General features: G+C 46.9%; 2 protein-coding genes across 14 annotated transcripts in view; one reads left to right on the forward strand and one right to left on the reverse strand.

Annotated features, from left to right (window-relative positions):
- Positions 1–110: 110 nt before the first annotated feature.
- ENOPH1 (enolase-phosphatase 1) lies at positions 111–8,585 on the forward strand (the record flags this gene model as incomplete). Its single annotated transcript, XM_080628472.1, has 6 exons — positions 111–194; positions 3,146–3,247; positions 3,947–4,149; positions 6,797–6,929; positions 7,186–7,309; positions 8,322–8,585. 6 exons carry the CDS (start codon positions 111–113, stop codon positions 8,459–8,461), a joined length of 786 nt encoding a protein of 261 aa, XP_080484598.1. The 3' UTR covers positions 8,462–8,585.
- A 1,618-nt stretch (positions 8,586–10,203) lies between these two features.
- Positions 10,204–27,217, reverse strand: part of TMEM150C (transmembrane protein 150C) — a 29,522-nt gene continuing 12,508 nt past the window's right edge. For 6 of the 13 annotated variants that reach the window (XM_080639062.1, XM_080639063.1, XM_080639061.1 and 3 more), the window contains 7 exons: positions 21,603–21,684; positions 20,487–20,540; positions 20,335–20,367; positions 20,166–20,233; positions 16,881–17,008; positions 14,509–14,686; positions 10,204–12,310 (listed from right to left, as the gene is read on the reverse strand). In XM_080639062.1, the coding sequence (XP_080495188.1) occupies positions 12,102–12,310; positions 14,509–14,686; positions 16,881–17,008; positions 20,166–20,233; positions 20,335–20,367; positions 20,487–20,540; positions 21,603–21,682 (750 nt within the window). In that variant the 5' untranslated portion in view covers positions 21,683–21,684 and the 3' untranslated portion in view covers positions 10,204–12,101. Of the gene's footprint in view, positions 12,311–14,508; positions 14,687–16,880; positions 17,009–20,165; positions 20,234–20,334; positions 20,368–20,486; positions 20,541–21,602; positions 21,688–23,994; positions 24,096–27,217 lie in introns of all 13 variants that reach the window. The other 7 variants (XM_080639056.1, XM_080639065.1, XM_080639055.1 and 4 more) reach the window with 2 other exon arrangements.

Below are 27,217 nucleotides of genomic sequence, written 5' to 3' on the forward strand. Positions count from 1 at the left end.
GCTTGGCACTGCCTGGCGCGGCCCGGCCCCCCGCGCAGCCGCAGGGCGGGGCGCCGGCCGCCGCCGCGCATCCCCGGTGCGCTCCACGTGCCGCCGCTGCCACAGCCGCCATGGGTGTGCTGCCGGTGCCGGCGGAGGTGCGCGCCATCCTGCTGGACATCGAGGGCACCACCACCCCCATCGCCTTCGTCCAGGTGAGACCCGGCGGCGCGGGGGGCAGCGGCCCTGGTTATTGTGCCCTTCACGGTCCCCCACGGCGGGGAGACGCCTCTCCAGGGGCTGTGGAAGGCAGGCCTGAGCTCAATACAGAAGCGTAAACCCGTGACACCTTTTCCGTGTTTTCTGAATAATGCTCAACGAGAAAATGCGTCTCGTTCTACCCATCGCATGCCTCTTCTGGGGGCAGGGAAACGGGGGACTGCTCCGTTTAGTAAATGGGGGTGTTTTTTTGGTGGATATAGGGCAGTCGGAGTGCTCTCAGGCTCATTTAGGAAAAGCCCTAGAGCATCACTTGCTCTGATGGCTGGAGCTGCAGCACCTCACCCGAGCTGGCAGAGAGCCTGAAGTACTGTCTGGTTATCCGTCCGTATCCTTTTCCCTTCAGAACCGTGTTAGTCACATCCCTCTAGTGTCACCACAGATGTGTGTCCTTCGTCCCGCGTGCACAGGACCAGCACAGGGGAAGGGTAGCCCAGCATCAGGTGCACATGAGGAGGATTGTGCTTACAGTATGTGTGAATGGCTTCCTCTGCCTAGGAGAAGGCTTGAGACTATTGAAAATGGGGGATGCGGTGCAGAAGCCAGGGGGCCTGGAAGCCTGCAAGGCCAGCAGGAGGCATCAGGACAGACACTAAACATGCTATTGAAATTCTCAGCTCTCCAACCGCTGCAGATCCCTCCTCTCCAAGAGGCTTTGGTCCCCAACCAGGCTCATCTGCTTCACAGGAGAGAGCAATTTGCTCGTATTTAAGACACTAAAGGGCATTATCCCTGCTGCAGACATAACCCTGTATTTCTCATGAGACATTACAGCTTTTGGTGGATCTTTTTTTGCTGGTATTTCATGAAGGTTCTTTTGACCCACATAATGCACAGAGGGGTGTAGGCTTTTGCCAGGTTTTCGAGGTGTTTGTGTTAACAGTTTAACAGATGAACAACATGACCTACATGTTTCCTGTCCGTGTGCTTCCAGTGCTCTTGAAACTTCAGGTCTAGATGGCATTACAGCTGCCTTCTTCCCTCAGTATCTTTCAATTTAAAATTTGAACAGCTCAGATATCCTACTAGACATCTAATGGAGCCACAGAGTTGTTTACGTATATCCACTTTGATCCATTTTGCTGTTGTGCAGATACGTGCAATAAGCCTGAGATGGTTTCCTACCCAAAGTCTTTCTGTTGCAGGAAGGCCAAATGAGTTACAGTTCTCAATAAAACTCAGTTTGCTGGGTATCCCGAAGATGCTCGAAACAAGTTATTTCGCTTGGACTTTCAGTTAACCTCCACAATTTCTATTTCCCTTTGAAAGTTCTACTGCTGGTTCTGCAGGCATTTTATTCCTTAATATTACAGGATTGTATTTTATCCTTTCTTTGGTGTCAGAATTATTGAATATGCAAAGTAGGGAAATAGAATGAGCCAGTTGATGGATGGATTGAGAGAAGATAGCAGGAAAGAGAATATTTGATGGCCCCTAGTTTTCTCTTTTGCTGAGTCCCCTCTGGCAGAGAAAAGTAGATGTCAGGGGAGAGATGTGATGCGATAAACAGCATCCCCTGGGATTTGCTGGATCTCGTGTAAAAGAGCAGACTGTGACTGAACTTTGTCTGCATGTCGCTTGAAATCCTGCAAGCACTCATTACAGTGTCCTACCTGCCGTTCTACTGATAGCGAAAATAGAACCCTTCATATACTGGTTGTAACATTGCTGTGAGCAGTTGCAAAGGCTTGGGGGGTGTGGGGTGTGTTAGGCTGTGCTTGCTTACGGCTGTTCGTTTATCCTGCCAAGCTGTGTTGAGGCAGCCACAGCTGGGGCTGGATATCAATGAGGAGCCCTCCGGATTTAAAAAGTAGTTTGAAAGCAACTAAGCTCAAGTAAACAAAGTGAGGGAGTAACTGGGGGTTTTGCAGGGCTGTGGTCATTTTCTAGGCATTTAAGAGATTTTCCTTTCTCCTAAATTTACATTAGTTTTTAAATATACAACATGGAAAACACAACATTAGAGTAATAGAAAATCCTGCAATTCTGCCACCGCATCACACTCTCAGGACCACCATTTTCGTAATTCAGTAACAAGTGAAAGCTGACATACGGTGAGGAGAAAGACATCCCTCATCATTTTCTGAGGGGAGGTGAGCTCAAGTTAGTTTCCTCCCATCTCCTCGCCATCCCAAATTTTTCCCAGTTAGGAAAAGCTTGGTTCTGTACTCGAAGGAAGGAGCTCCCAGCCCCTCCCCTTGTCCTGAGGCTCTTCCCACACCAAGAGATGCCATCGTGGCTTCTCAGTTGTGAAACACTACTAATGAGAGCAATTTGTAGTTATTTCTGGGTGCTCTGGGGATCTCCAGGAAGGTCTGTAATTCTCCTGTGGCACTTTTCCCTAACCCATTTCATTTCATTTACAAGAGTGTCCTATGGAGCTCAGTGTCACTGAACTAGATTTTTCCTTTGGAAAAGGCCCTCTAACCCTTGTGAGAAGTTGAGACGTGTTTTCAGAACAACCTTTGTTAGGACAAGTGCCCCATTAGAAGTACTGTAATATAAGTTACAGAGTATATACAAAGCCAGCCTTGTACTCCTCAGCTGATGGGAGCTTGGGAGTCGTGTCTGCCTATTTAAGACATGTTTTTGGCAAGCCCAGGAAAAGTTGTCACCCACCTTTCCATTCCGGGATGTAAAAGCTACAGCTGCATAAGCATTTGTGCAAGAAATCCACCTGCACTAGTCTTTGCTTAAGGCTGGCTCTTGCCTGCAATGAGCAGACACCCTTGGCAGGCAGCTTCACAAGCTGCAGTACCGTAGTGGAAGCTCATGCAGGGAAAAGTAACCATGCACACTGGCATGTGCAAACAGTTGCCTCAAAAGCAAGTCATCCTTACCTCTGCCAGGTTAAAGGAGCTGCCTGTTTTTTCTTGTGTGCTGCCAGGAGACCTTGTTCCCTTACATCAAGGACAACGTGAAGGAGTATCTGCGTGCTCACTGGGAGGAGGAGGAGTGCCAGCGGGATGTCGGACTTCTGAGGAAACAGGTCCAGTAACAGCTGTACTGTGTCTTTCTGGGGCTTCACAGCATGCTCCAGACTTCAGGTCACTCAGACTCCGCCAGTCACCCAACAGGACTGTGTACTTTGGAAAGGGCTGGTGCTTGGCAGGCAGCAGCTCAGATGCCTGCCTTGGTCTTCACAGCCCCTGAGAGTGGGCATCAAACCATGGCTTTTCAGCTGTGTGCCTGCACTGTGCCTTTCTCTTGCTGAATTTGCTGCATGTGGCTTTCAGGTGCCTGGTTAGGAAGCAGCAGGGAGGGATGACAGAGTACTTGTCCTGCACAGGACAGCATATCCTGCCTCTGTACAGGGACATGGCATCAATTTGAGATCGGGGGCTGTCTGAAGCCAACAGATACGTTTGCTACTTTGCCTTAATTTCAGTAATCAAATACTTAAGCAAGTATAATTCTCATTATTATTTGCAGCAATACAGCTACAGTAGTGCTAATTGTTGGGTTTGGAAAGTACAGTCCAAGCAAATATTTCTAGACATTATGGAAGTCTGAGTTTCCCATTGAGAAAAACATTCAAACAATGTTGTAACCCTTCATGTGAAGAGCAGTTCAAGCTGTGTCCTGCACAGAGGTGCATTGATGCAGGTGTCAGACCCCTTTCCTGAACTGAGATGATGACACTGCTCCATCTCTTCCCTCACCTCTTGTTATCATGGATGATTTCTAGGCTCAGGAGGACTCTAGTTTGGATGGAGCCGTGCCAATCCCTTTGGAGAGTGGAAGTGGGGAAGAGGAGCTGGAGCGGATCATCCAGGCAGTCGTAGACAACGTGCACTGGCAGATGTCTATGGACAGGAAGACTACAGCACTGAAGCAGCTTCAGGGGCACATGTGGAGGGCAGCCTATGCAACTGGGCTTGTCAAAGGAGAGTAAGTAATTGTGTGATCTTTTCCCTGGGGCAGGAATGGGGTGTATCTGTGCTAGATGTCTGTTAACAGAATTACCACCTCAGTAGAGAAGCCAACACACTTGACACTTCATTTGAAACTTGAACATGCAATGAACATTAATCCAGTCTTTGGATCTTAGGCAACCAAAAGCTTACCGTAATCTTGGGACTGACCAAGTTGTCTCAGTCTGTACTGGGAAGATTACAAGCGGGTGAGAATGTTTCTCCTTAAGGAATAATTGGCAGGTACCTGCTGGGGAACAGCCAGTTCTCCAGCCACCTGGGCAGTATCTGTAAAGGAGATAGGGCCTGAGAAACAGAACAAGGTAATGAGGGCATGACATGGGCGATTCTGCTTCCACAACCACCAGAATATTACTCTGGGACAACTGTCTTCTGCATTAGGAATTCAGAAAATGTCTCAATATTTCTATACAGAGATCTCTTGGTAGAGCAGGAGAATGAGGCACAAGTATGACCTTCTTGCAGTTCTCCATCTTGCATGTGATATCCCTGAATTGCAGTCACATTTTGGAACAAGCCTAAAAAAGCCAGGGTTGCAGGGTCGGGTCCCGTTGTTATTTCCTCTTGCTTTGTCTTTTACCTGTGTGTTTCCTGCCTTTCCACTTCTGTTTATCTTCAGGCTCCTCTTTATGTTTCAGGCACATCACAAGGGTGCATAAGTAGGGACAACTGGAGTTAAGCCTTTCTTATTTAGGTTGAGAGATGCTTGGCTAAACTATCCATTTCAAGTTCCTAAGGAGGTAAACCAAACCCTGAAGCTGACAAAGTGTTTTGCCAAAGGAAGAATGAGGAAGAAGAAAAAGCTCACAGAAAATGTAAACATCCACGAGAGAAAGCAACAAAACCCAAAAGCAAGTCAAGAGGGACAGCCATACTGTCGGATGGCTTCTAAACAGCAGGGCTAATTGTCTTATAGTGGCCCAAAAACTGTGGAGCTAGCCTTGCTGCTTGGCAGCATCCAAGCAGTGAGATCTTTAAAATCGCCATCTTGCTCGACTGTAGCTGGCACATCAGTGTCTGAAACCGAGATGCTCAACTCAGCATATGAAGACATGAGGGTGGATGGGAGTTTCTGCAGCTGTTGTACAACAAATAGTTTCAGCTGACACCAGAGACATTTGATAAATAACTATGAAAAAAACGAACTTTTTTTTAATACGTAACATAGCAAGGCTTTGAGCAGATGGCCAAGAAACTGAGGATGAAGAAAGGGCCAGCTGATTGCTACAAGTCTCCAAAACTCATTCCTTTTGCATCTAACTGGAGCCCTCGTTCTTCAGGTGCTCAGATCCTCTTTTTAGGGCAGTAAAGTGGCCCCAGGTGGCCACACGGAGCTGTGCAATGCATGTAGAAAGGCTGCCATTCAGATGGGGGTGAAAATGGTTCCCTGGGGATCATGTCTCCTTCAGCTCCTATCTTCATCCTTCTGCCATATCAAACTCAAACCCCCTCCCTATCATTCCAAGGCTGTTTGTGGCCTTTCCCTATCAACCATCAAGTGTATTACTGAGGGACTTACTGTCAGCCTGACTTTGTCCTCCTTGAGCATCCTCAAGCTTTCACTGTCCCCCAGTACATGTGTCATCTTGTAAATGTTCTTTGCATACAAAGAGCTTTTACATACTGTAAGTGCAGCACTGGAGAGGTCTCATGGTATAAATGAGAAGAGTATGAGGAAACAGATATGTCCGTTAGCATTTACACAACAGTTACCTTGGCTTTGGTCATCCTTCCCTCTGTCACAGTTTTGCTCCCAACTGCTGGGCTTGTCTTTGGGCAGCTATTACCCAGGAGTTAGACAGAGCTCACATTTTTGAGACTCATCAGCCCATTGCTATACTTGTATCTTGCCTTCCCAGCACTCTGCAAGGCTGGAAGAATAAGGGGAAGGATGCTGCTGCCTAGTGAACAGGAGCTTTTTCACCCTTTGCAGTGCAGTTAAGCGAGGGACACATCTGGCCTAGTACTGTACAACCTGACCGAGCTGCTGAATTGAACAGCTCTATTCTCAATCCCTTAGGGGGATGCTCCTTTCCCAAACTGTTGTTTGCATTCGAACAGTTCATACGGTGCCACTCAATTTAGCTCCTCCACTGCAACCTTATCTCAGCTCCTCCCTACGCATGGACAGAGCCTGAATCTGTGGGTTAGGTTTGTCCCATATGGATGCAGCTTATGGCCATAGTTCTTTGCCAGCAGGAAGCCTTTGTAGCTTGCAAGCAGGTAGGGCTGAAGATACAAGAGCCTGTTTTCTCTGTCTCCCCCCCTTATTTCTCCCTTGCAGAGAAAAGCAGTGGGATACCATTTTCCCCAACCTTTACTCCCCTCTATAAATTGAGGGGGTTGGAGAAGCTCCTGCCAAATGTCTGAAATGGCTCATCAGAGCTGCTGTCTGCATAACAGTCAATGAGCTGCTCAGTTGGCTGGAGCTAAGACTATTTCACCTGCTGCTTGAAATACACTCCCCAGCTGCAGCAGTCTTGAGCAGGTTGAGAATGAAGTCTCTTTACAAACTAATAGGAGAGTTATCAGGGCAACTGGATAAAGGTATCCCTCTGGGTACCTCTGGGTTTACCCTTACCTCCTGCCCTGTTTTGCTCCAGAATCTTCGAGGACGTGGTTCCAGCTATCCGGAAGTGGCGGGAAGCTGGGATGAAGGTCTATATCTACTCCTCGGGCAGCATTGAAGCCCAGAAGCTTCTGTTCGGCTATTCTACAGAAGGTGATATCCTAGAGGTAGATAACTTTATCACCTTCCTTACAGCTTCTCCCTCTGCGGAGCACTTCCCGTGCTGTAACACTGCATGGATAACTTCCTGGTACAGGAAGGTGGGGCAGTGGGTTTGACCTGCAGGAGCTCAGCCAGTTCAGTATGCTGCATCACCCCCTGTTACTGCGGTAGAAAGGAAAGGGGACGTCTCACTCAGGAGCGAGGTTTAGCCCTGCTCTTCAGGTGGCACTCAGCAAGTGCCTTTGCTTTTCTGTCTTTCAGCTCTTTGACGGCCACTTTGATACCAAAATAGGCCCCAAGGTAGAAAGTGAGAGCTACAGAAGGATTGCTGCCAGTATTGGGTGCGCCACCAACAATATTCTCTTCCTGACAGATGTCCCTCGAGGTAGGTGTCCTGACAGTCCCACTGTCCTCCAGACTTGTCACAAGCACCCCAGAAGTGCTGCAGACCACCTTGCTTCAGTGGCATCCCCATAGCTGCTGCCATGCTCCTTCCTTACACATCCAGGCTCTCACACAGCAGTGGGGTATCTGTGAGAAGCGCTGCACTGAAAGAAAATAGGTCAAGCAGAAAACCTGCCCTTGCACCAGCAAGCAAGGAGTCACTGTTAAAGCAGAGCATTTGCTGAAGCAGTTGGTGTGCCCCACTTACAAACAGGGTCAGTGGTTTTCATGACCTGTACTCTAAGGAACGGACAATGTCTGCTATGTGGCACACATGGTGCCTGGTTCTTAGTGCCACTTACCATTAGGTTGTGTTCAGCAGCAGGAAAACATTGTTCCTGGTCACTAGGACTTGACCCCTGGAAAACGAAGCTCAGGAGCCTAGTTGAAGTTCCTGCCTTTGCTGGAGAGATCTTTCTGGCACAGATGGCACTGGGTTGTGATCTCAGCCTAAGCCAGCGCCATCCCCAGGAGTTAGCCCTTATCTCCTCCCCAGCCTCCAGCAGAGCTGGAGGGAGCTGCAGTTACCTCCCTTTCCCTACGTTGTCCTCATGCGGCCTCTTGCTGTGCTCAGGGACTGAAGGAGGCTTGTGAAAAGTGGCCCCCAGCAGGGGTGGGGTGAGGGTGTTGGGACTCACTAATGCCATGGCCCAGCTTCTTCATGACAGGAACTGAGCTGCTGGTGTGTGCTGCCTGCACAGTGCCTTGGACAGCCATCAGCTGCCATCACAAGGCAGCCAGCTCCTGTCCACTCACATTACACAGCAGCTACAGTTGTCACAACAGATCAGCTGGGAGCTGGTTCTGCTCTAGAGCCCTGAAGTGCAAATGCTGCTCTCTCAGTCTCAGCCTTTAAAAGCACTTCAGTATTTTGGGGCATCTTCAAACCATGAAGACCTTCAGGTGGAAAGCTCAGTAAACACATCTCATCACTCTCCCCACCTCTGTTTCAGAAGCCAACGCAGCTGAGGAAGCGGATACTCACGTGGCTGTGGTGATCAGACCAGGCAATGCAGGACTGACAGACGATGAGAAATCCTATTACAGCCTCATCTCATCTTTCACTGAACTTTTTCTGCCTTCCTCCACTTAGGGGAAGTGGTGCATGCACAAAAGACTCTGCTTCACCTGAATTATCCTTGTGTAATGTTAGGTAACTTTGTCCGTAATCAGAATTTAAAGCCAAACCCACATCATGTCTTGGACCCGCGGCTAGTGCAGGCAGGTATGGATGGAGAGTATGGTGCGGGGTCCCTTGTGCAGCAGGACGGAGGCCTGCAGCAGCCAGCTGGAGCTGGGAACAGGGTGAGGAGCAGCACCATGAATCCTGCTGTTCCTTCCTTTTCCCAGTTAGTTTAGGGGATGCTTTCTTCAGACTCACCCGTTGAAATCTGGTGCTGAGATGCTCCAGGAGAAGCTTTGTCATTTGTAGAAGCAGTCTGCAAACAAGGTGTATGTCCCCTTGTTCCAGAGGGAGCTCTAGGGACCATGCGAGCATACGAGCTTTTCCCTGCAGACAAGGCTGATGGCTAAGGCAGAGCTTTCAAAGGCAGGTTAGGATGCCAAAGGAAAATGCCAGCTGTGGGCTATATAGTACAGTAGGTTTGGGCTGTCACAGAAAAAGCTAGCTCTTGCTGCAGCCAAGTTCTTCAGACCAGTCTTGGCTATATCCAGAGCAAGTATAGGTACAAACCAGGAGTTTATAGAGCTATGCAGCCAGCCTACAAGAATGAAATAGAGTATGTATAAATATAGCTTTAAAAATTAAATTCTAGATGCACCTCACTGCTGCCTCATGGTGCTGGGATATGGGATCCTACTGGCTGCTTGACCATGTTTCTGAAGTATCTCCCTTAGCACTAACTTGTGGTGCTCCTTCTCAGAAACAAACATCACTCTATCACATGTTCATAGCACTGGTCAGCTATGAGCAAACCTTGACAAACAGTTGCTCCTGAGGGGGACATCCTGCTGTGTTTGATGAGAATGAAAACCCTGACATTTTTATCCACCCTATCAAAATTGTGCCAATTTGTATCAGATGGTCATGGAGCTTTCCTAATGCAGAAATAAAAACCATGTATTTGCTTTCATTGTGTTCACTCCATCCCATTTAGCCTTCCTGCCTTATCACCAGTGATCCCAGCACCTAAAGGCAAATCTTTGTTTCTTTTAAACCTATGAGCACTTTGTTTTCCTGCTTTCACCCTCCCTGGTCCTTTCCTTAAAGCAATCCTGTCTTGCCAAGGAAGCTGCATTACCTTCCCAATCATCTCACGGTTTTAGTAAGGGGTCAGCGGAGGTGCAGGAGTGAGAGCCACAGCTAGGTTATACCTAGCAATAGTGTAGGCAGAGGCAGTCTGAAACCCCAGTTCACTGCTGCTGGCACTTCCTGCATGGTGTCACTTGCTGTTTACTTCTGTGTGGCTGTGCTTTCCCTTGAGCAGAAATGTAATACTAATGCATGTGGTGCCTTCCTGAGCTCTGATCCACACCTACAGCTGCTCCTGTTGATGGAGACTGCTGTGTAAAGAACAAGCAAGAGACAGGCATTCTGGGAGGAAACCACCTAATGGCAGCACTGCTCTTCTAAACCTTTGATGGTAGCAGGTAAGGCAGCTAGTCTGGATGCCCTTCTGGGCTGTGTAGCATGATCCTCCTCTTAGAAAGAGCCTGCTAATTAGCACAGTGGCAGTAAGTGTATCTGCATGGCTGAATAGTCCCTGGCTTCCTTAAGGGATTAACTGTTATCATGACACTGTAAATACTCAACTTCTGTTTTGTCTTTGCCATCAGAAAGCTATGCTTTGGGTAGGGGACAAAAATAAAACTCACTTTCTCCATAAAAGCACTTTATTTAGTGGTCGTGTTTCAGTGTCTATCAGCTGTAGTTTAGTTGTACTGAAATGTGCTGTTAGAAATACTCTTAAGAAGTGTACAGAGTTATCACCAAAATCCTGAAGTTCACTTTGGATTGCATATAGGAAAAGGAAAGAAAAAAAGGAAACAAAACAAGAGACAAACAATGTTTTTGTTCCTCTGATAAAATTACAAATTGTGAAATGATAAACTGCAAGTATTAATGGATTAAAAAAAAAAAAAGTCACAGTGGATTATTTACAGTAAAACACCCTTAAAACAGATCTCTGTTTTGTGCTCCATATACACTGAGTGTGTGTGCCCATGTAAGAGGATTCCCACCTGCATCTTCTCCATCCCCTCCTGCTCTTGCCCAGGAGCTCTGCAGCCAGGCTGCTGGGTGCCCTTGGGCCACCTTCCACACATCCTTCCAGGAAGGCTTCCCACTAAGGACACAGCTACAAGGAGGAGGCCCTCAGCAGTGCAACAACAACTCCGTTGGCTGGACATGCTCTGGATTTATAACACAGCTGCATGAGAACAAGTTTTGGCCCTTAGATGAAGGGGCTGGCTGAAAGCTTTCTGCTTACACTAGTTTTGACACAAGTTTTTCTCAACTGTCTCTCAGGAGACGCCTTTGGCCTTTGCAGAACACTGAATGCCCTCGTGCCTTTTCCCTCTCTGCTAGAAATGCCATATGTGGTATGGAGCTCCCCTTCAAACACCTGTCACCATTTTAATTTCTGCTTATTTTCCTGCAGCTCAGACAAGATGCAGTCCTAAGCTGAGCCTGGCTCACAGAGGAAAACAGGAGCTATGTTCATGAGAAGCAACTCCCATTGCTGCCCTGCACAGCCAATACAGCAGCCTTCCCAAAGTCAGGTTTTCAAACAGGAACTTTGAGCTCTTGCTATTTGCTGTAAGCACACAAAACAGCAAAACCAAATGCTATGCCCAGAATCTGCAATGGTCCTGTTCTCATTGCAGGTGAACCCAGTGTTGTTAATGCAATATTTTCCCTCTTGGTGAATAAAAACAAAACCAAAAACTTTTGAAATATCACAGATGATATGTGGTAGAAGCACTACACACTTACAAAAAGCAGCCTTTCTGGGTCATCTTCAGAGCTCACAGGTATTCCCATCTTAATTCAGTGCCTTACTTCCACCAGTACCCACCACTGAGTCTGAAACATGAAGCCAAGCACAGCACCCCACTGTGCCATCTCCTCTGGCCTGAGGAGGGTCTGCCCAGCTAGAAGGCATCATTGGCCAAGTCTTACTTCCTGATCACAGCAGTTTCTCCCAAACCCAGCTTCCAGGCTGGACAAAATGCCTGCCTGCTCACCATAAAAGCCAGTCAGCTGGGGTCTTCCACTGCCCGATTCCAAGCCCAGAAGAAACAGCCATTCCTTCTCACCCAACCAAGTTACACGAGTTGGCAGCAAAGAAAACAACACAAAAAATTCACAAAAGTTGCAGTCTGATGACACGGGAAACACTGACTCCTGAAGAATCCTGCTGTCCAGAGAAGTCACTTTTCTTCATCTCTTCCTCTGCAGAATAGGCTGAGGAATGCCCTGTCCTGGAGGGGCATCATGAGGACTGGCTGTTGAATGTTTTGAACAGTGTAACACAGTCACTCGGAGTCATTGGTAGCAGGCTAAACAGCTTGTGTTCTCTCATGCTGCCACGGAGAAGGATCCACTCCTCTTCCAGCAGACAGCTGTGTGGCTCCTAACACAACAGCCACCCTCAGAGGCCTTTGGCAATACGATCATGATTCCACACGAAAATAAACTCAAAGAAGTGTAAATGAGGTCATGTTTAACCCAGGAGACCACACCTACCCCACTCCCCCCATCAGAGCACCAGCTACACCTGATCTGTCTGGTACTCAGAGGCTTCCGATAGGCTTTCAGAGAAGCTCAGAAAGTTCTCCTGGTGCTCAGAGCAAACAATTTCAAATCTGTAGTGCCTGAACTCTGCTGCGAAGGTACCAAAGAAGCACACAAGGCACATCACCAGGCCCCACTGGATCCTGGAGGCATGCATGTGAATGCCCTGCGCCATGAGGATAAAATCTGGAAGAGAAAAGTCAAGGAGAACTAATGGGAGCAGAGACACCAACCAGGGTGAGACAAAGCCAACAGGGAAGTCACGCAAATCTTACCAGTCCCCTGGATGATAGCGCATCCAGCCATCATGAAAGCATGAACATGGAGGCCAAAGATGGAAGGGATGTCAGGTATCCAATGCCACCCATGAAGAGCAGCAGCTCTCCTATAGACCAGGGCTTCCTGATCCCAATTCAGGCTGATAAACATTTACCCACTGGCTTGCTTGCAATCACTATCCAGTGACAGAGCCAGCAAGGTGGGGACCTGGCTGTGGACCCCTACCTGCCAGGAGCCTCCAAGCAGGAACTGGAACAGACCTCTGCACCAGAGGCAATGGGAGCACACCTTTCAACCTGTCCAATACTTCCTTCTCTTCACAGCACATGCAAAATCATCCCTGTGAAATCTGGAAGTATCAGTCTACATAGTATGGCATGTTATGCTGACAGGAAAGCCAACGCTGTCAGAGCCAGAAACTGTCCTCCAGGCTCATGTACCCATGTATACTTCTTGGACCACATACTGCCTGGCATCAGGGTCTTGCTGCTTGCAGTGTCTTGGGTTGTGCTGGAGTACTCCAGAAAAGCAGATCTCAGCTCCCCTGAAGCAGAGGACACCTTTCTGAGCTGGGGACCTGCCCCAGCCCAATACGCATCTCTAAACCTACTGGCTTTCCTGTCTCAGGAGGTCATCTGCATTCCAAGAATGCAGGATCACACATCTTCACAGGTACAACAAACAAGCAAGCAGCCTCTCTCATGCTTTAACTGCACAATGCAGGTAATCAGAGACTTTTCCTCTTGGGCTTAGTGTTAAGTGATGAAAGCTTCATTTCGGCAAACAGCATTCTGTGTCTGGCTTCAAGGATCTTCTGCCTTCCCTGTAGCGCAAGAGTTATGCACAAGCTGCATGGGATAGGGAGCCAGCACCAAGCCCTTGCAAAGCCAGGGTTGGGAGGCAAGAATGGGACTCCTACCTCAGCCTGCGCCCCTTCACAGAGGGCCCAAGGCCTTCAGCACCAAGCAGGTGGCTGGGCAGGGCTGGGTGCACCCAGCATATCAGTACAGGAATAGCTACACCCTGCCTTACCTGGCTACTCCTGCTTCCAACCTGGCACAAACCTCAGAAAACAGCAGCACAGCAGAAGCCCAGCTCCTAGCATGCAGCCCAGCCTACCCCTGACACATGTTGGGGGAGCTATGGGCTTGGGGCAAATGAGGAGGGGAGCACCACAAGAGTCAGGCGAAGTCCCACATTATGAATACCAAAGCATGATGCTCAGCTACAAATTTTTCCAAGGAAGCTTAAGAGGTGACTGATGATACATCTTCATACCCATCTGCTATTCCTATGGACACTGGCTGAAATGTTCCAAACCAACTGAGTGACTAAGGAATTGTTTTATAAATAGGCTGTTCCATGAAGAGGGGGATTAGTTTATTCCTCACCATTTATTCCTGCCTTCTTGCTTATCCCAGAGCTAATGTTGATGCAACTATGCAGTGAATGGATCCACTTTAAACAAATACCCAGAGCACATGGTGCTGGTGTGAAAAGAAGGGCTGGAGTGGGGCTGACAGGCACAAGGTGGAGAGGAAGCCACATATACATCCAGTCTAAGTGACCCTAGACCCTACAGCCCAAATCCCATTCATGAAGCACCTAGTCTTAACCCAAAGTTCACATGACTCAGCAGCTCTAAACTGTGATAACTGTCTTAAAAAGCAGCAGAGCTGGATGCACCCAGGAGCATTTAAACAAACACATCAAAATCTTTTTGTCTTCAGAAACCTGACTTCTTCCCTTGTTCCTTTGTTCTCCTAAGAATGTTTATCTCTGTATTTTGCATGATCTTAAATGCTACTGTGTAGGTAAGCAGTGGTGTCATTACATCACATAGATACTATTCAATATTGTAACTCCTTTGGGTTTTAGAGACCTTTATGAAGTAAGAAAGCCCATCTGTGAAGGAGTGCATCCTGGAAAAACACAAGTAGCAAAATGAGCCAATCATAGGATCATGCCATAAAGACAAGCTCAGTAGCATTCCTAAATGCTTTGAGATCCTAAGAAGGGACATGAGAAGAGCCAGCACTCCCTGCTGCAGCATGTGTCAGACATGTATGATACCTAGCTTTCCAGGGAGCGGGAGAAAAGGATACAGAGCACCATGCAGAAGGTGATGCTGGCTGACAGGGCAACTCGTGGAATCCCGACTTTCCGTCCCTCATTCTTCAGGTTGATCTTGAGGGTGAGGGCAGACTGGATCCAGCATGCCAAGGTCCCAAAACCAAAGGTCAGTGATGTGCCCACGAGGTGGATCTCCTCATCACTGGAAATCTAGGAACAAACAAAACGGTGACTGTTTGGATGCAACAGGGATTATTTGCTAGCTACCTTGGATTGCTGCTGGGGTGGGATAAAGGAGAGCGGGAATCACTAGGGTGTGAGACAGATGTTGTACCATTTCTTCTGGCAGATGTGCAAGGTGTAACATAATCAAGATGAGCTGACAGCTGTTACAGTCAAGCAGATCTTCTGTCCAAAGCCAAGCACAGTGGAAAATGCAGTTGCTTGGTGACCGTCTCCACAGCTCCCTGACAAGATTCACCAATGCAGAGCTCAGAAATACATCTTTCCCTGGCTTGATGCAATAGCCAGGACAGGCAAGGACAACCTGCTGTGGTCTTGTACAGCTCTATGCAATGGATGCAAACTGTGATTCCAGCCTCATGGGGCAGTGCTTCCTGGAGCAAAGGGCTCCCGTGTCTCATGGGGCTCAATGACTGTGCAATACTGCAAGGCAAAGGGACAGACAGGTTCAACAAGCAAGAATCTCCAAAGAGAACCCTTGAGGCTGTAAATCCATTCAGGAAGTCCAGCACGGAAAAGACTTAACCCAAACAATTTCCTTCTTCCCTCTGCCTCAGATGCTTTTCTAGAAAGTCTGTAATTCCTCCCTGCAGCCTTGATTCCTGTTTGGTGATTTAACAAATTCCCATCAAACGAGACACAATATACAAGCTAATAGTCTAGTTACTGAGCCTTCACTGATCCCTTTCCTTCCTACCTCGAGGTTTTTTTCAAAGGTAGGTCCAAATCATAGCACAGGCAAAAATGGGACTGAGCTGCCCTTCCCAAGGTAGCCTACACTACAAGGAACTCAGCCAACAATGTCCCTCTAACACATACAACCTGTAATTTTCCAGAAATATTATTTCATCAGAAATATGCCACATTCAGCTCAGCAGTCAGGCAGGAACAAACATGGACTAAGGTCTCATTACCACATGCTTTCATGGCTTGGCAAAAAATGTAAGCAGGGATACAGGTAACTAACAAGTAATTAGTTCAGAATTTATAATCAGACATGATTCAAAGGTACTCACTTCTAAATAACAATCATTTGCTCTGAGGAGTGAAAAAGGAAGGAGAGGTTGAAACTGCTTTCTAGTGCCTGCGTTGTACTAGAAATACTCTTCTCACATTTGGACAAAGCTGTTACAAAAGCCTCATAGTTCCTAGCTGGGAAGCTCTTGTTAAAGAACAAGACTTGTGCTGTGGAGTTAGGAAAATCAGGTCCAAAACAGTCAAATTACCTCACACCTCAGTCAAAAAAAGAAGCAACCAAACAAAAAGATGATGGCTGTAAAGGACAAAGAGTTCCTGCAATTGCTCCATGACTCAAACATGTACTCACACCCCCCAAAACAAGTACCTTTCCTGTACTAGCAAGAAAAATAACTCCCTGCCTGCAAACCCAGGAAAGAAGACAGCCTACACTGACCTATCTCTGTTCCTGTCATTATGGGAGGTCATTACTTGCATTTAATGAAAGAGGCAGAGCATCAGAGACAGCAAAGGGATGGGGAATCCAAGTGCCACTGCCTTGATTTTCACTGCAGAACTAACCCATCATCACAGTGGACACCCAACCCTACAGAGCAACGCTGTGGCACTGGCAGCTTATCTATTTGTATAACGCTGCAGAACAGATAGAGAATCGGAGATACTGCATTCAGCCGCCTTTCACATTAGTGAAAGTCCCTCTCGTGGCCAGTCTGAGGACAAGCAAGAGGTAGATTTAAACAACGTATTTGAGAGGAAGAACACACAACTATTTCCCCTGTACGGGCACCTGTGCGTCTGTTCGCACAGATGCATACATAAACTTTCAGCTCAGTCTTTTTACCCAGGACCATCTGTGCCAACCCCCGGGGCTCAAGAGATTGAATAGGTTCTCTGCTCTGGCTTTTGGCAGGTCAAGTGCAAGCATGCTGATGCAAATCCTGCCAGGAATACGTGAAAAATGCTTGTGGCCCTTCATCTCAGCATGCTACTGGAGCCACATAAGCAGCAGAAAGAGGTGGCAGAGCAGCTACAAGAAGGGCTGCAGCACAGCCAGACACATGATCTCCTGAGCTCACATCACAGGTAGTTCAAAGGCCTAAGCAGATCAGCTAGAAAGGCAGATCCTCACAGCAAAAGGAACCTCACAGTACAGACACAGCAGCCCAAGCCTGGAGTGGAGTACCTGGAAGTTGCCGAGTAAGGTCATCCCAAAAGAGGCCGAGCATAACGCCACCAGGCCGCTGACATTCAGCCAAGGGTTTAGCACCTTCGGCTTCAGCTGAATGAAGCGCAGGATAGCCAAAACAAGTACTGAGAAGGAAACAGAATGCAAGGTGTGTCATTAGGTAGAACATGCAGCAATAACCACCTGGCTGGGGACTCAAAAACCCCTCACCCTCTTCCCACCCAGAGGGCAGAGCTCACTGCAGGCTAGCTAAATTAGTGCTTCTGCATGGCCCTCTCCCACTTAGTCATGGATGAGACTAAGCACAGGAAGCATTGCTCTTATAATCCAGTTACACCAAGCTCCCATGTTTCTTTTTCTCATGATGCTTTTTGTCTAGGATCTGGGTTGCAAATTTTTCACCTTCCTATTCGCCTGTGGAGTTCCCAGCACATAGGCTAACACATACATACCATGCAGCCACATTACAGCAGCTGGGCTTGAATCAAGTTTCACTCCATTCATGAGCTCTCTTGTGGGAGGTACATCAAACTCCACTTGCATTAGAAAATGTATGGACAACACACACATATTTCTGCAGGTTTTGCCAAAATGCCCACTGCCTCTTCTCCTCTTCTGGACTGCATCCCTGGTGCCATGAACATAAGCCAAAATATGGCACTAACATTCTGGGAAAACTGGAAGAGCAGTCCTTCCAAGCTTATAATTAGCCCAAGCACTCTGATAAGTTATATGATACATGATACGACATATGATATATATGATACATGATATGACATGATATGATGTATATGATACATGATATTCCATGATATGATGTAACCCCAGGAGACATTCACATCGTATATTCTTGCCCTCCCTAAGGAATGCTGCATGGAACAACACAGAAAGCCAGGCCTTCAGATGGAATTCAAACCAGACCACTAAAAAGCAACATAGATGAACAGAGAAATCTGCTGGTTGCTGCCAAACACCTTCTTATGCTTATGCTCAAACAGATAGCATGCAGGTCATATCGTAAATTGCCTGTGTGAATCCCATCAGGCCCCATGGACTTGTGAACATTCAGCTGATACAGCTGGTCCATTACAATTCTAGCGTCTACAAATGGAAAGTCACCATTCCTGTACTGACTCAGGGGACCATACAGCTCAAGGTCCATCAGTATGATTAAAGACTGAGGCAAAAAAAACTCACTGAATGCCTCTGCTTTATCTTAATCTCTATTAGTCAGGTGACCATCTTCAACAAGTATCAGTCCCATGTTTTCTTTAGACCTCTTGCTATTAACATACTTCAAAAAGCCCTTCTTGTTGTCTGACACATCATTGGCCAGTTTCAACTCTGAGTTTTGGCCTTTTGTGTCCTCCCCCTGCATATATGAACTACACCTCTGTAACCTTCCTGCAAAGCCTGATCTTGCCTCCAGAGATCATACAATTTCTCTTTCCTGTTATGCACCACTAGGAGTCCCCTGTTCAGCAAAGCTGGTCTTCTGCCCCACTTGCTTAACTTACAACACATTGGGATTGCATGCTCCTGTGCTTCTAAAGGGTGGTTCTTAAAAACTGACCAGCACTGATGGACTCCTAAGCCCTCAAAAGCAGATTCCCAGGGTACTCTTCTAAACGGCTCCCTGAATAGCTTAAAGTTTGCTTTCTTGAAGTCCAGTGTTGCAATTCTGCTGTCCTTTTTCCCATTACAACAAAGACTTTGAACTCAACCATTTTGTGATCACTGTGGCCAAGGCAGCCACCTACCACCAAGTCTCCCACAACACACTTGCAGTCTGGAGGTTCCCTGGTTATATTTCTACTTGTCATAGGAAGAAGCAGCAACAAAACTGTACTGTACAGCTTAGCTTCATAAAGCTGAATATCTTCTGTTTGCCTGCCCTTCTTCACACCAGCTGCTCTCCTCACACTCGTGACTGCTGTCCTCATGCCTACGCAATGCACATGTTGAGTGATCATCAAGCCAATTCCCGACTTTTCATAACACGCTTGGACTTGCTGGGACTTGGTGCAGGTCCACAAAGGCTGCATGAACAGAGTGGTCTGTAGAAATGGGGACTTACCCAGAAGCAGCTGCAAAGGCAGGCATGTGCTTACTGCTGTCAAACAGCCACGTTAACGTAAGAAGTACCATGCTATGGCACATGTTGTTTTAAGTGTTTTGGGGCTCAGAAGTTTAAATTATATCATGGTAATCACATTGCATTGGGTGTCAGGCACACAAACAAGATGTGTGCAAGACCTGGCCTTAGCACAAACTGAAGCCAGAATTATTTCTACTAATTGAGACCCTGGCTCAATATGTACATCAAGATCTAAGCTTGAAATAAAGCCATACACAGAAACAAGGTGTAAGGATGCCTAAAGTCCACTCTCAAGTGATACTTGAAACTAGGAAATTCATGTAAAAGTTCATGATTAAACATTTTACCAGGTTTTACATCTGAAGCCTCATTTTCATTATGTCAGATTGAGATTGGCAAAGTATCTTACTAGTGCCCATACAGGTCTGGATTAATTTCAAAGCTCAACTCAACTGAATTTCCCATGTTTCTGAAAAGAAACTGTGCCTTTCACAGGCAGCAAGGGTGGAATCCATACCTTGACAGAATAACTCAGAGCAAACTGTAAATCACCCCATATAGGAAAAGATAAATGCAAGTACTACTAAAGAAGAGCAAATCATGGAATGAGTTATTTGCCATTTAAGTTTGGGATAATTTGCTCAAAATATGTACAGGTGAAGGTAACAAACAGTTTAAAGAACCAAAAACAGACAACTTTTTTCAAGTACTAGTCAGGTATTTCTTGTCTTTATGGTGTTTCCCTCTCACTTCCACTGCTGGAAAATGTCAGTGAACTTCCACAGATTTAGTAACAGAATTTAGGAAGGGGTGAGGGAGGACTTCAGTATGGATGCTGTTTTGCATAATCAGTTGCCTCATTTGTTGATATTCCCATGCAATTATCTCACATTTAAAGCATACAACAAGGCCCCACCATACAATGAAAAACACAGATTCAAGGCCAAGATGAGACAACTAAAAACATGAGAATAAATCAGAAACCAATAAAGTACAAATGCATCCAGCTTCATTCTGCCTTTCTACAAATGAAGACAAAAATAATACCATCTTAATCAGTGGTAATTGCAGTTGAAATTATTTCACACCAACAAGAACAACATGTATCGGATATTACTTATGTTTCAGTGACTTCTTAAAACAAATTATGAGAGAGAAAGAGACATTTCCCTGGTGGTTCCTACCTAGAAAAGCCGACATGTTCATGACTTGGCTAAACACGCAGCTTGCAGGAGGTGCGTCACCTGCAATACTTGGGAAATACAAAGTGTGTCATGGTAACTCTAGGATGGCAAAGACATAAATAACAGCCATTAGTCAGAATAGTAATTGGAAGAAAAATCATACACTTACCTTACATAAGGTGGTCTTTTGGAACCAGGTGTCCTAAGAGAGATAAATGCATAGGAACAAAGAGTCAAGATTTTCTTTGCCATTTAGCTTTCACTGGTTTATTATTCTAAAGAAACAAGTGATTGACCGTAAAGCCCACAACCAGTTCTTACCTATCTGGTACATTTAGTGGGATAATTTTGTCATCCTCCACTGCTATAAAGTACCTGTAAAAAAAGGGAAAAAAAAAAAAAAAAGGATGAAAATAGTGCAAGACCTCATCCTGGCTTCAATTCCAAATATCCCTCAAACAATACATTAAGTGTCTCAAAGCCCACTGGCAGGACCAGGTGGAGGCAGCCTGTGTTCCCTTCTGTTCAAGCAGGCAGTTTTGCTCACATCCCAGACTATGCACCTTTCTTTGTCTTGCATGTTTTGCATGTATACAAACATGTATTTGTATACAAACAAGGTCATTGAACTGAGCTGCCTTAAAAATAACCAACCAGGTGAATGTTTTCATTTTTAATCTGAAGAATTTGATCCATCTGGTTTACCTTGGTACCTCAGGAAAAAGCTGTTTTAATACAGATGGGATGGGACAAGAAGAACAACAAGCAACAGAGGTCAGACAAACGGCTTAAGCTGCCCCTGCTGCTGAAAAATAACATCCACAGGACAGCCAAAGCAATATCCTCCAATATAACTGCTTCTCAAGCTGAGCACAGCTGCTGATTGCACATTTATCACTCCCAAATTCATGCTGCAGTGGTCTGCCTTCATGCTTGGAGAGATCCCACCTCAGGGAAATGCATATCTCATGGGTATTTTTGTATCAAGTGTAAGTGAGAAAGTGAGGTGTCAGCATTAAGCCCCTGGCAAGTTGTCACTGCAGTGCTGGATGCTGCAGATTTTGAGTCTGCACCCCAAAGCAGGGCCTAAGTGCTTCTCCATGAGCTTTGCTCAGTCATTTAAAGACAGCATGATGAAAGGGGATTTTTGCATTTTTGTCTGTCTCTTTTCAAGCAGCTCCCAGCAGTAACATGGGCCAGGAAGAAGGCAAGGTCAGAATCTTGGCCTGGGGAGCACAGAAACTTAGCAACAAAAATATTATCCTCCAGGCCGTGAACTGGTACAGACTGGTCCCTGTCATTTGCCTTCCCAAACCATAGTAGCTCAAGGACAGAGCACCCCCAAAAAACTCTCTATACGCAGCCCACACCACAGCAGTACTTCCAACTGCCCCAGTCTCACTTGCTCTCTCAAATTACCAGCAGAAGATAACTTACACTATCCATAATCCAGCTGATGTAAACACAGTAAACACAAGAGGTAAAAACATCCACACGCTGTATTTCTTGCCATCCATACCTGCTAGAAACAAAGAACAAAGTAAAAACAAAAGAAAGAGGGCAGAGTTACCCACTCATCTCACACACACACCCCCCACTTTGAAAGCAGGAAGAGCATCCACACATCCACAGGTGCTGAAGCATTCCAAGATAAAGCTCCTAACAGCCAGCCAGCAGGCACTGCAAACATTTCATACTGTCATTACTGCCATAAGGGGTTAAGCTGCTGCACATTGGCAGCATCACCAGCGCTGTGCATAAAAACCAAAGCACAGAGAGCCTAGAGTTGTGGAGGAGGAGACTTTTCAGACACACCTACAGAATTTGAGAGGCTTTCTAAGTATTTTTCTCCAGCATTTTGCACAAGGTGACACTGCAAGACCCGCAGCACTAATTCCCTGCTACTTTCCATAGGCACAAGGCAAAGCAGCCTCCTTCCCAGGATCATTACCGATTCCACACACGCTGCCTCAGCAAAGCCTGCAGCATGAAGAGAGAAGGATGCACGTGCCGTTTCCTCATGTCCACAAAGCACGTGATCTGCTCCCATCCTGGTTGCAGCAGTCAGCTAAAAATAGCCTTCGGCTGCATCCAGAGCAGAGCCAACCTCAAGTGCCAGCACTCAAAGCCCTGTCAGGACAAGGCATTGCAAACAGGATCAGCTCTTGACATGTAGGCACTGTGAAATCCTGCACGGGGCTAGGGATGCTGCAAACACCACCTCCTTAGGAAGCATTTGTCCTCCAGGCAAGATGGTACTCACTGAGCATCTGAGATGCAGGGGCTGTTCCTGTAACATGTGCAATTCAGAAATGCTGCTGTGTTGCTGTGCTGTGGTCACAGAGTCCTGTGTCTCCCTGAGAGTTCTCTGACAACAGATCAAATATTTCCTCATGCTCTGTCCTCTTCCAGGCACTGGCATAGCCAAGAGACATAGAGAGCAAACAACGTGAGTCTCAAGGCTCCAGCACCTGCTTTAGTTTCACCACAGCAGCAGCACCTGCACCCCTGCATTCTTCACCCTCCTCTCTCCTATAGCCTGCTGCAGGGCAGGCATTCCCTGGGATCACTGTGGTCCATACAGGACAGCAAGGCACCCTGGGGTGCTAAGGCAGCTCAGGCATGATGGCCTTCCACTACAGCCTCCTTGTATTTGCAGCTCAGTTGCCTCATCCAGATCCTTAAAGCAATGACTCTTCCATTTGCTCTAGAGAAGAAAGTTGTCCTCCTCTCAGTTCCCCTGGTTTTCCTGTATCTGCAGCATAGGAGCCATGGTCTCTCTGGGCTGTTACCCTGCTCTCTCCCCTCTGTGATTACCCACAGAAAAGAGTGAGCATCCTCATAGTGTCACAGCCAGCTCCCCACCCCACAAGACAGCCATGGGCTGCAAAGGCAACACTGGCCTAACACTGCTTGGGTCCCACAGAGGCAGAGACTGAAGGAATTGACGTGAGGCTCCCCAGGCCCTGCAGAAGGCATGCCTCAGGCTTGCCCCTACAGGTCTTCCCTGTACATTGCCTGGCAGGCATACAGAAGAACACCCTTGCAGTACCCCGAGCCACACCACACTTGCACAAAACCATGAGGCCATGGTTTAGTATCATCTGTACAGATAGCCTCAAGAGAGGCTGAACTGCAAATACTGAAAGACAGAAAAGCAATCAGATAAGGTCTCCTCCCTGACTTGGGAGCACAGAGAACTGCAGACAGGGAGCATGAAACAATGCAAGTATTAAGTACATCATTTTAAAAGGCAGTTAGCTCCAACATGAATACAGATTTTTAGCACAGTGTAACAGGTCAGAGGAAATTATCAATGAGGGTGGACTCATCTCTGTTTCCTCCTGCACAGGAGACACAAAGCGTTTCATAGCTCTGTTCCCCACACAGCTCCTGCTGTAGCAGTTGCAACTATTCTGCAAAGCGCTGCCCCTGCGTTTATGCAGCCCATCAACATGCAGCAGCATCCCTTAGCTGGTGTTACTGTTGTTCTGGTACCGGGAGACCTGTACCAGAAATGTCGCGAACTAGGTGCTGTGTCCCTGGCAGCACAGTTCCCAAATGCCAGTACACAAGGCAGCCATAGCCAAGCTCCTCATTCCTGTCTTGGCTGAAAGGAAGCAGACAGGTCACCTCCTGTTACACCCCATGTTTCCTCTGCAGTGTAATTGCTGCTAACCAGTGCTCAACACTCCTTTCTCTAGTGGTGGATGGACTAAGCCAAGGTAACACAATTCTTTCAGGTCAGGGGATGGTAGATCTTATGATTTGTCCTTCCCCTTTGGAAAGGTACAAAGGATTCACTTACGCAATAAAAGCAAATACTAGCCATTATACTTGTCTTCATTAACCGGATGCCACAGCTCCTCCATGTTCCAGCATGCCTCCCAGACAAGAAACAGCAGCCTCTGCAAGCTATTTCATCGTTGTCTGTCATGAAGAGAAGAAGGTGGCACATGACTTTTATGGGGCTTTTCCGCCAGGCAGAGCAGCAAGTCAGCACACAGAGAGGGAGAATCCAGACCAGGATGAGGTAGAGAAATGTAAAAATGCTGTTCAGATAACCATTACTCTCTGCTGAGCTCTGCAGTGGAGCAGGAGCAGGTGTGGAGCTCAGCTTCCTCAAAGTCAGTGTGACACAGCCACAGACTCACTCCCTTGGAGAACAGCCCTGTGTTTAATATTCACTGTGCCATACAGAGTCCCCTTCTATCGACAACTAACAGAAAATGACATCCAAAATCACTGCATATTAAATGAATGACTATGGCAGAGCTCAGCACCCCGATGGGAAGCTGGGTCCATAGTTTGGAGAAACACATTCATATCAGCTGGTTAAAAAGAAACACCTAGACACATTCCCTACACACCTCTCAGCATGGCTGGGCTCACACCAAGGAGGAACGACAGCACTCCCAGGGAGTACAACAGTCACCTGTGTGGGGCCAGGTTTTCACCAGAGCTCAGTGCAGCCAGGGCTGGGATGTTTTGGAAAACAAGAGCAAGGACTCTCCGGCATTCCCTTGGAGGAGAGTAGGGAAGCAATGGCTGGACCAGCAGTGTTGCTGGCCCCTGGCAGCCCACACAGGAAGAGTGAACTGCCTGCATCTAGTGGATGAAATACCAAGAGAAAGAGAGAAGGGTCCCTTCCCCCCACATCCTCAAATAGCAACACCTTCCAATGCTGTCCGTTGACATATCCCACACGTGCTTGAAGATGTTTCAACATACCCACGTGGGCAGAGGAAGGTTTAAACCCAAGACTCAGCTCCTGCACATTTCTCATTTACTCCCTCCTGTGTTACTGGAGTGCCAAGAACAAAGCTACGTGTAACCTCACTTCCAAAGGAGAAACCCCAAGGAATGCAAACCTGCCTACTTTTGCACTAGCGCTCAGTGGACATCATTCTCAGCAGTTCCCTTCAGATAAACCTGTCCTATTCCAGGGTGACTCTGATGTTCTTGTCTTCAAGCTGGGAGACCTCCGTGCATGCTAAGACCAGCACCTCTAACAGCAGACAGGAACAAGAGCACGAGGAACTCAAATGACAGCCTCGCCTGCAGCACCAGCGCAGTTTGGCCAAAATAAAATGCTGAGAGCTATAGGAAAAATAACCTAAATTCTCCGTGGGAAACACAGAAACAATTTCTTTGACAGCTAATTGCTCCACAGGGATGACATAAAGCCAGCCTTCCTCTCCACAGCTCTGCTCTGCACTGCTGTCATGACCAGTGATGCCAGTCTGAGCAGTCAACTCCAGCTGGCAACAACAGCCATTTTTGCTGGCCCATGTTTTCCCACATAAACCCACTGTGCCAGAAGGCAGTTGGTAATTCCACAGACCCATCTATTTTCCCTTTTTAAGGCTTGCTCAGTAAGCCTTCAGTGACAGAAAGCCTTCGTGGTGCAATGGATCCCCAAGGCTAATAAAAACACATTTTCAGATTCACAGAAGACCCCAGCTAGAGACAGCCCACCTTCCCAAAATCTAGCACTGATTTTCCAGTCTCTCTTAACTCATGGTCTCACCCCAGCATTGCAAAAACCCCATCAAGGTTCACTCCTGCTGCCAGTTATCACGGGTCAGGGTGCAGAACTGCAAAGGGTTTCACATTAGCACTGCCACAGGGTGTGTCTTGAGAATTTCTTTTAATACAGGCTTATTCCCTTATCTCTAGTCCTATTTTTATCTCTACATCTGTTCAGACTGTGTCTACTGTTTGCTCTGCTTTTATTACCATTGCCCCACTACACCCCCTCAACCAATTAAGCTCCCATTCCTCTAATGTATGCACTTCAATTACAGCAGGCAGCTCACCAAACATGTACTGCCGCTTGCTCAAGGTTCATTTACTGTTGGCATCTTAATTTCATCTGCCAAGCAAAGGTACAGGTTCTTCCTGAAGTTGCTTTCACCAAGGAACATAAATGTAGAAAAGGACATTAACAGCATCATATGTCTTTTTTAAGCACGCATTCAAGGGCCCGGACACTAACTGCATAATAAGCCCGAGCAATGCTCTTGCATTCCACAGTGTGAGGCCATTGCGTCATTTCAGAGAATAGGTACAGAGCCAGAAGCACTGGGAGAAGGAGGACGTCGTCCAAAACTAATGGCAAGTCATAAAGGATCGCTGCCATTCAGCAACAATGAAGGGGAACAAACACAATTTGTCTTTTGGAGAAGCCCACTCTAGCTCTCTGTTGCATTTAAAAGCAAAAATAACCACAGTCACTTGATACCTAATCACTGTAACTGAGCAGATACAAACCAGCACATTACACAACCTGCCACCCACAAGTCACAAATGCCAACATAACAAAGCAGAGCATTTTCAGGTTTATCTCAATGTTCCCAGCCTGAGTGCACAATGAGAGACACAAGGCATACCAAAGACTTGTAAGTAATAACAGGAAAACAAAACAATGGGGTAACAGGAGAAGAAGCGATCCTGTCCCTCAGCAGGGTATGATGCTCTGCTTGTTCCAGGTACCCACTTACCATCTCAAGGGTGCACAGAAATGCCATTTTGATTCATTTATATAACAGAGGAATGGGAAAAGGTAAACACATCTCTGGGTTGTGCATGGAGGAAGCAGGAAATGCTTCAGTAATCCTGCAACAATTTTGAGAGGCAATGCTTCCACCCACAAAAACATCTGTACATATTTCTTTTCTCATTTCACACACCGTAAATACATTCAGCGTACTAAGGAAATAGTCAGGCCAACACAAACCTAATGGAGATAGGGGAAGAGTACCAAAAAAATGGAGCCTTCTAGTCACCAAATAATGGGGACAGATTAGGCTGTATTAGCATCTGCTTGCCCATACCATCACCTGATGAAGGTGGTAAAACACTGGCAGAGGTTGCCCAGAGAGATGTTGGATGTGCCATCCCTGGAGACATTCAAGGCCAGGCTGGATGTGGTTCTGGACAACCTGATCTAGTTGCAAATGTCTCTGCTCATTGCAGAGGGTTTGGACTAGATGACCTTTGAAGGTATCTTCCAACCCAAATCATTCTACAATTCTACACAGTCAGCCTGA

Source organism: Psittacula echo (genome assembly GCF_963264785.1).
Source record: "Psittacula echo genome assembly, chromosome: 1".
In the NCBI taxonomy this organism is placed as follows: Eukaryota; Metazoa; Chordata; class Aves; order Psittaciformes; family Psittacidae; genus Psittacula; species Psittacula echo.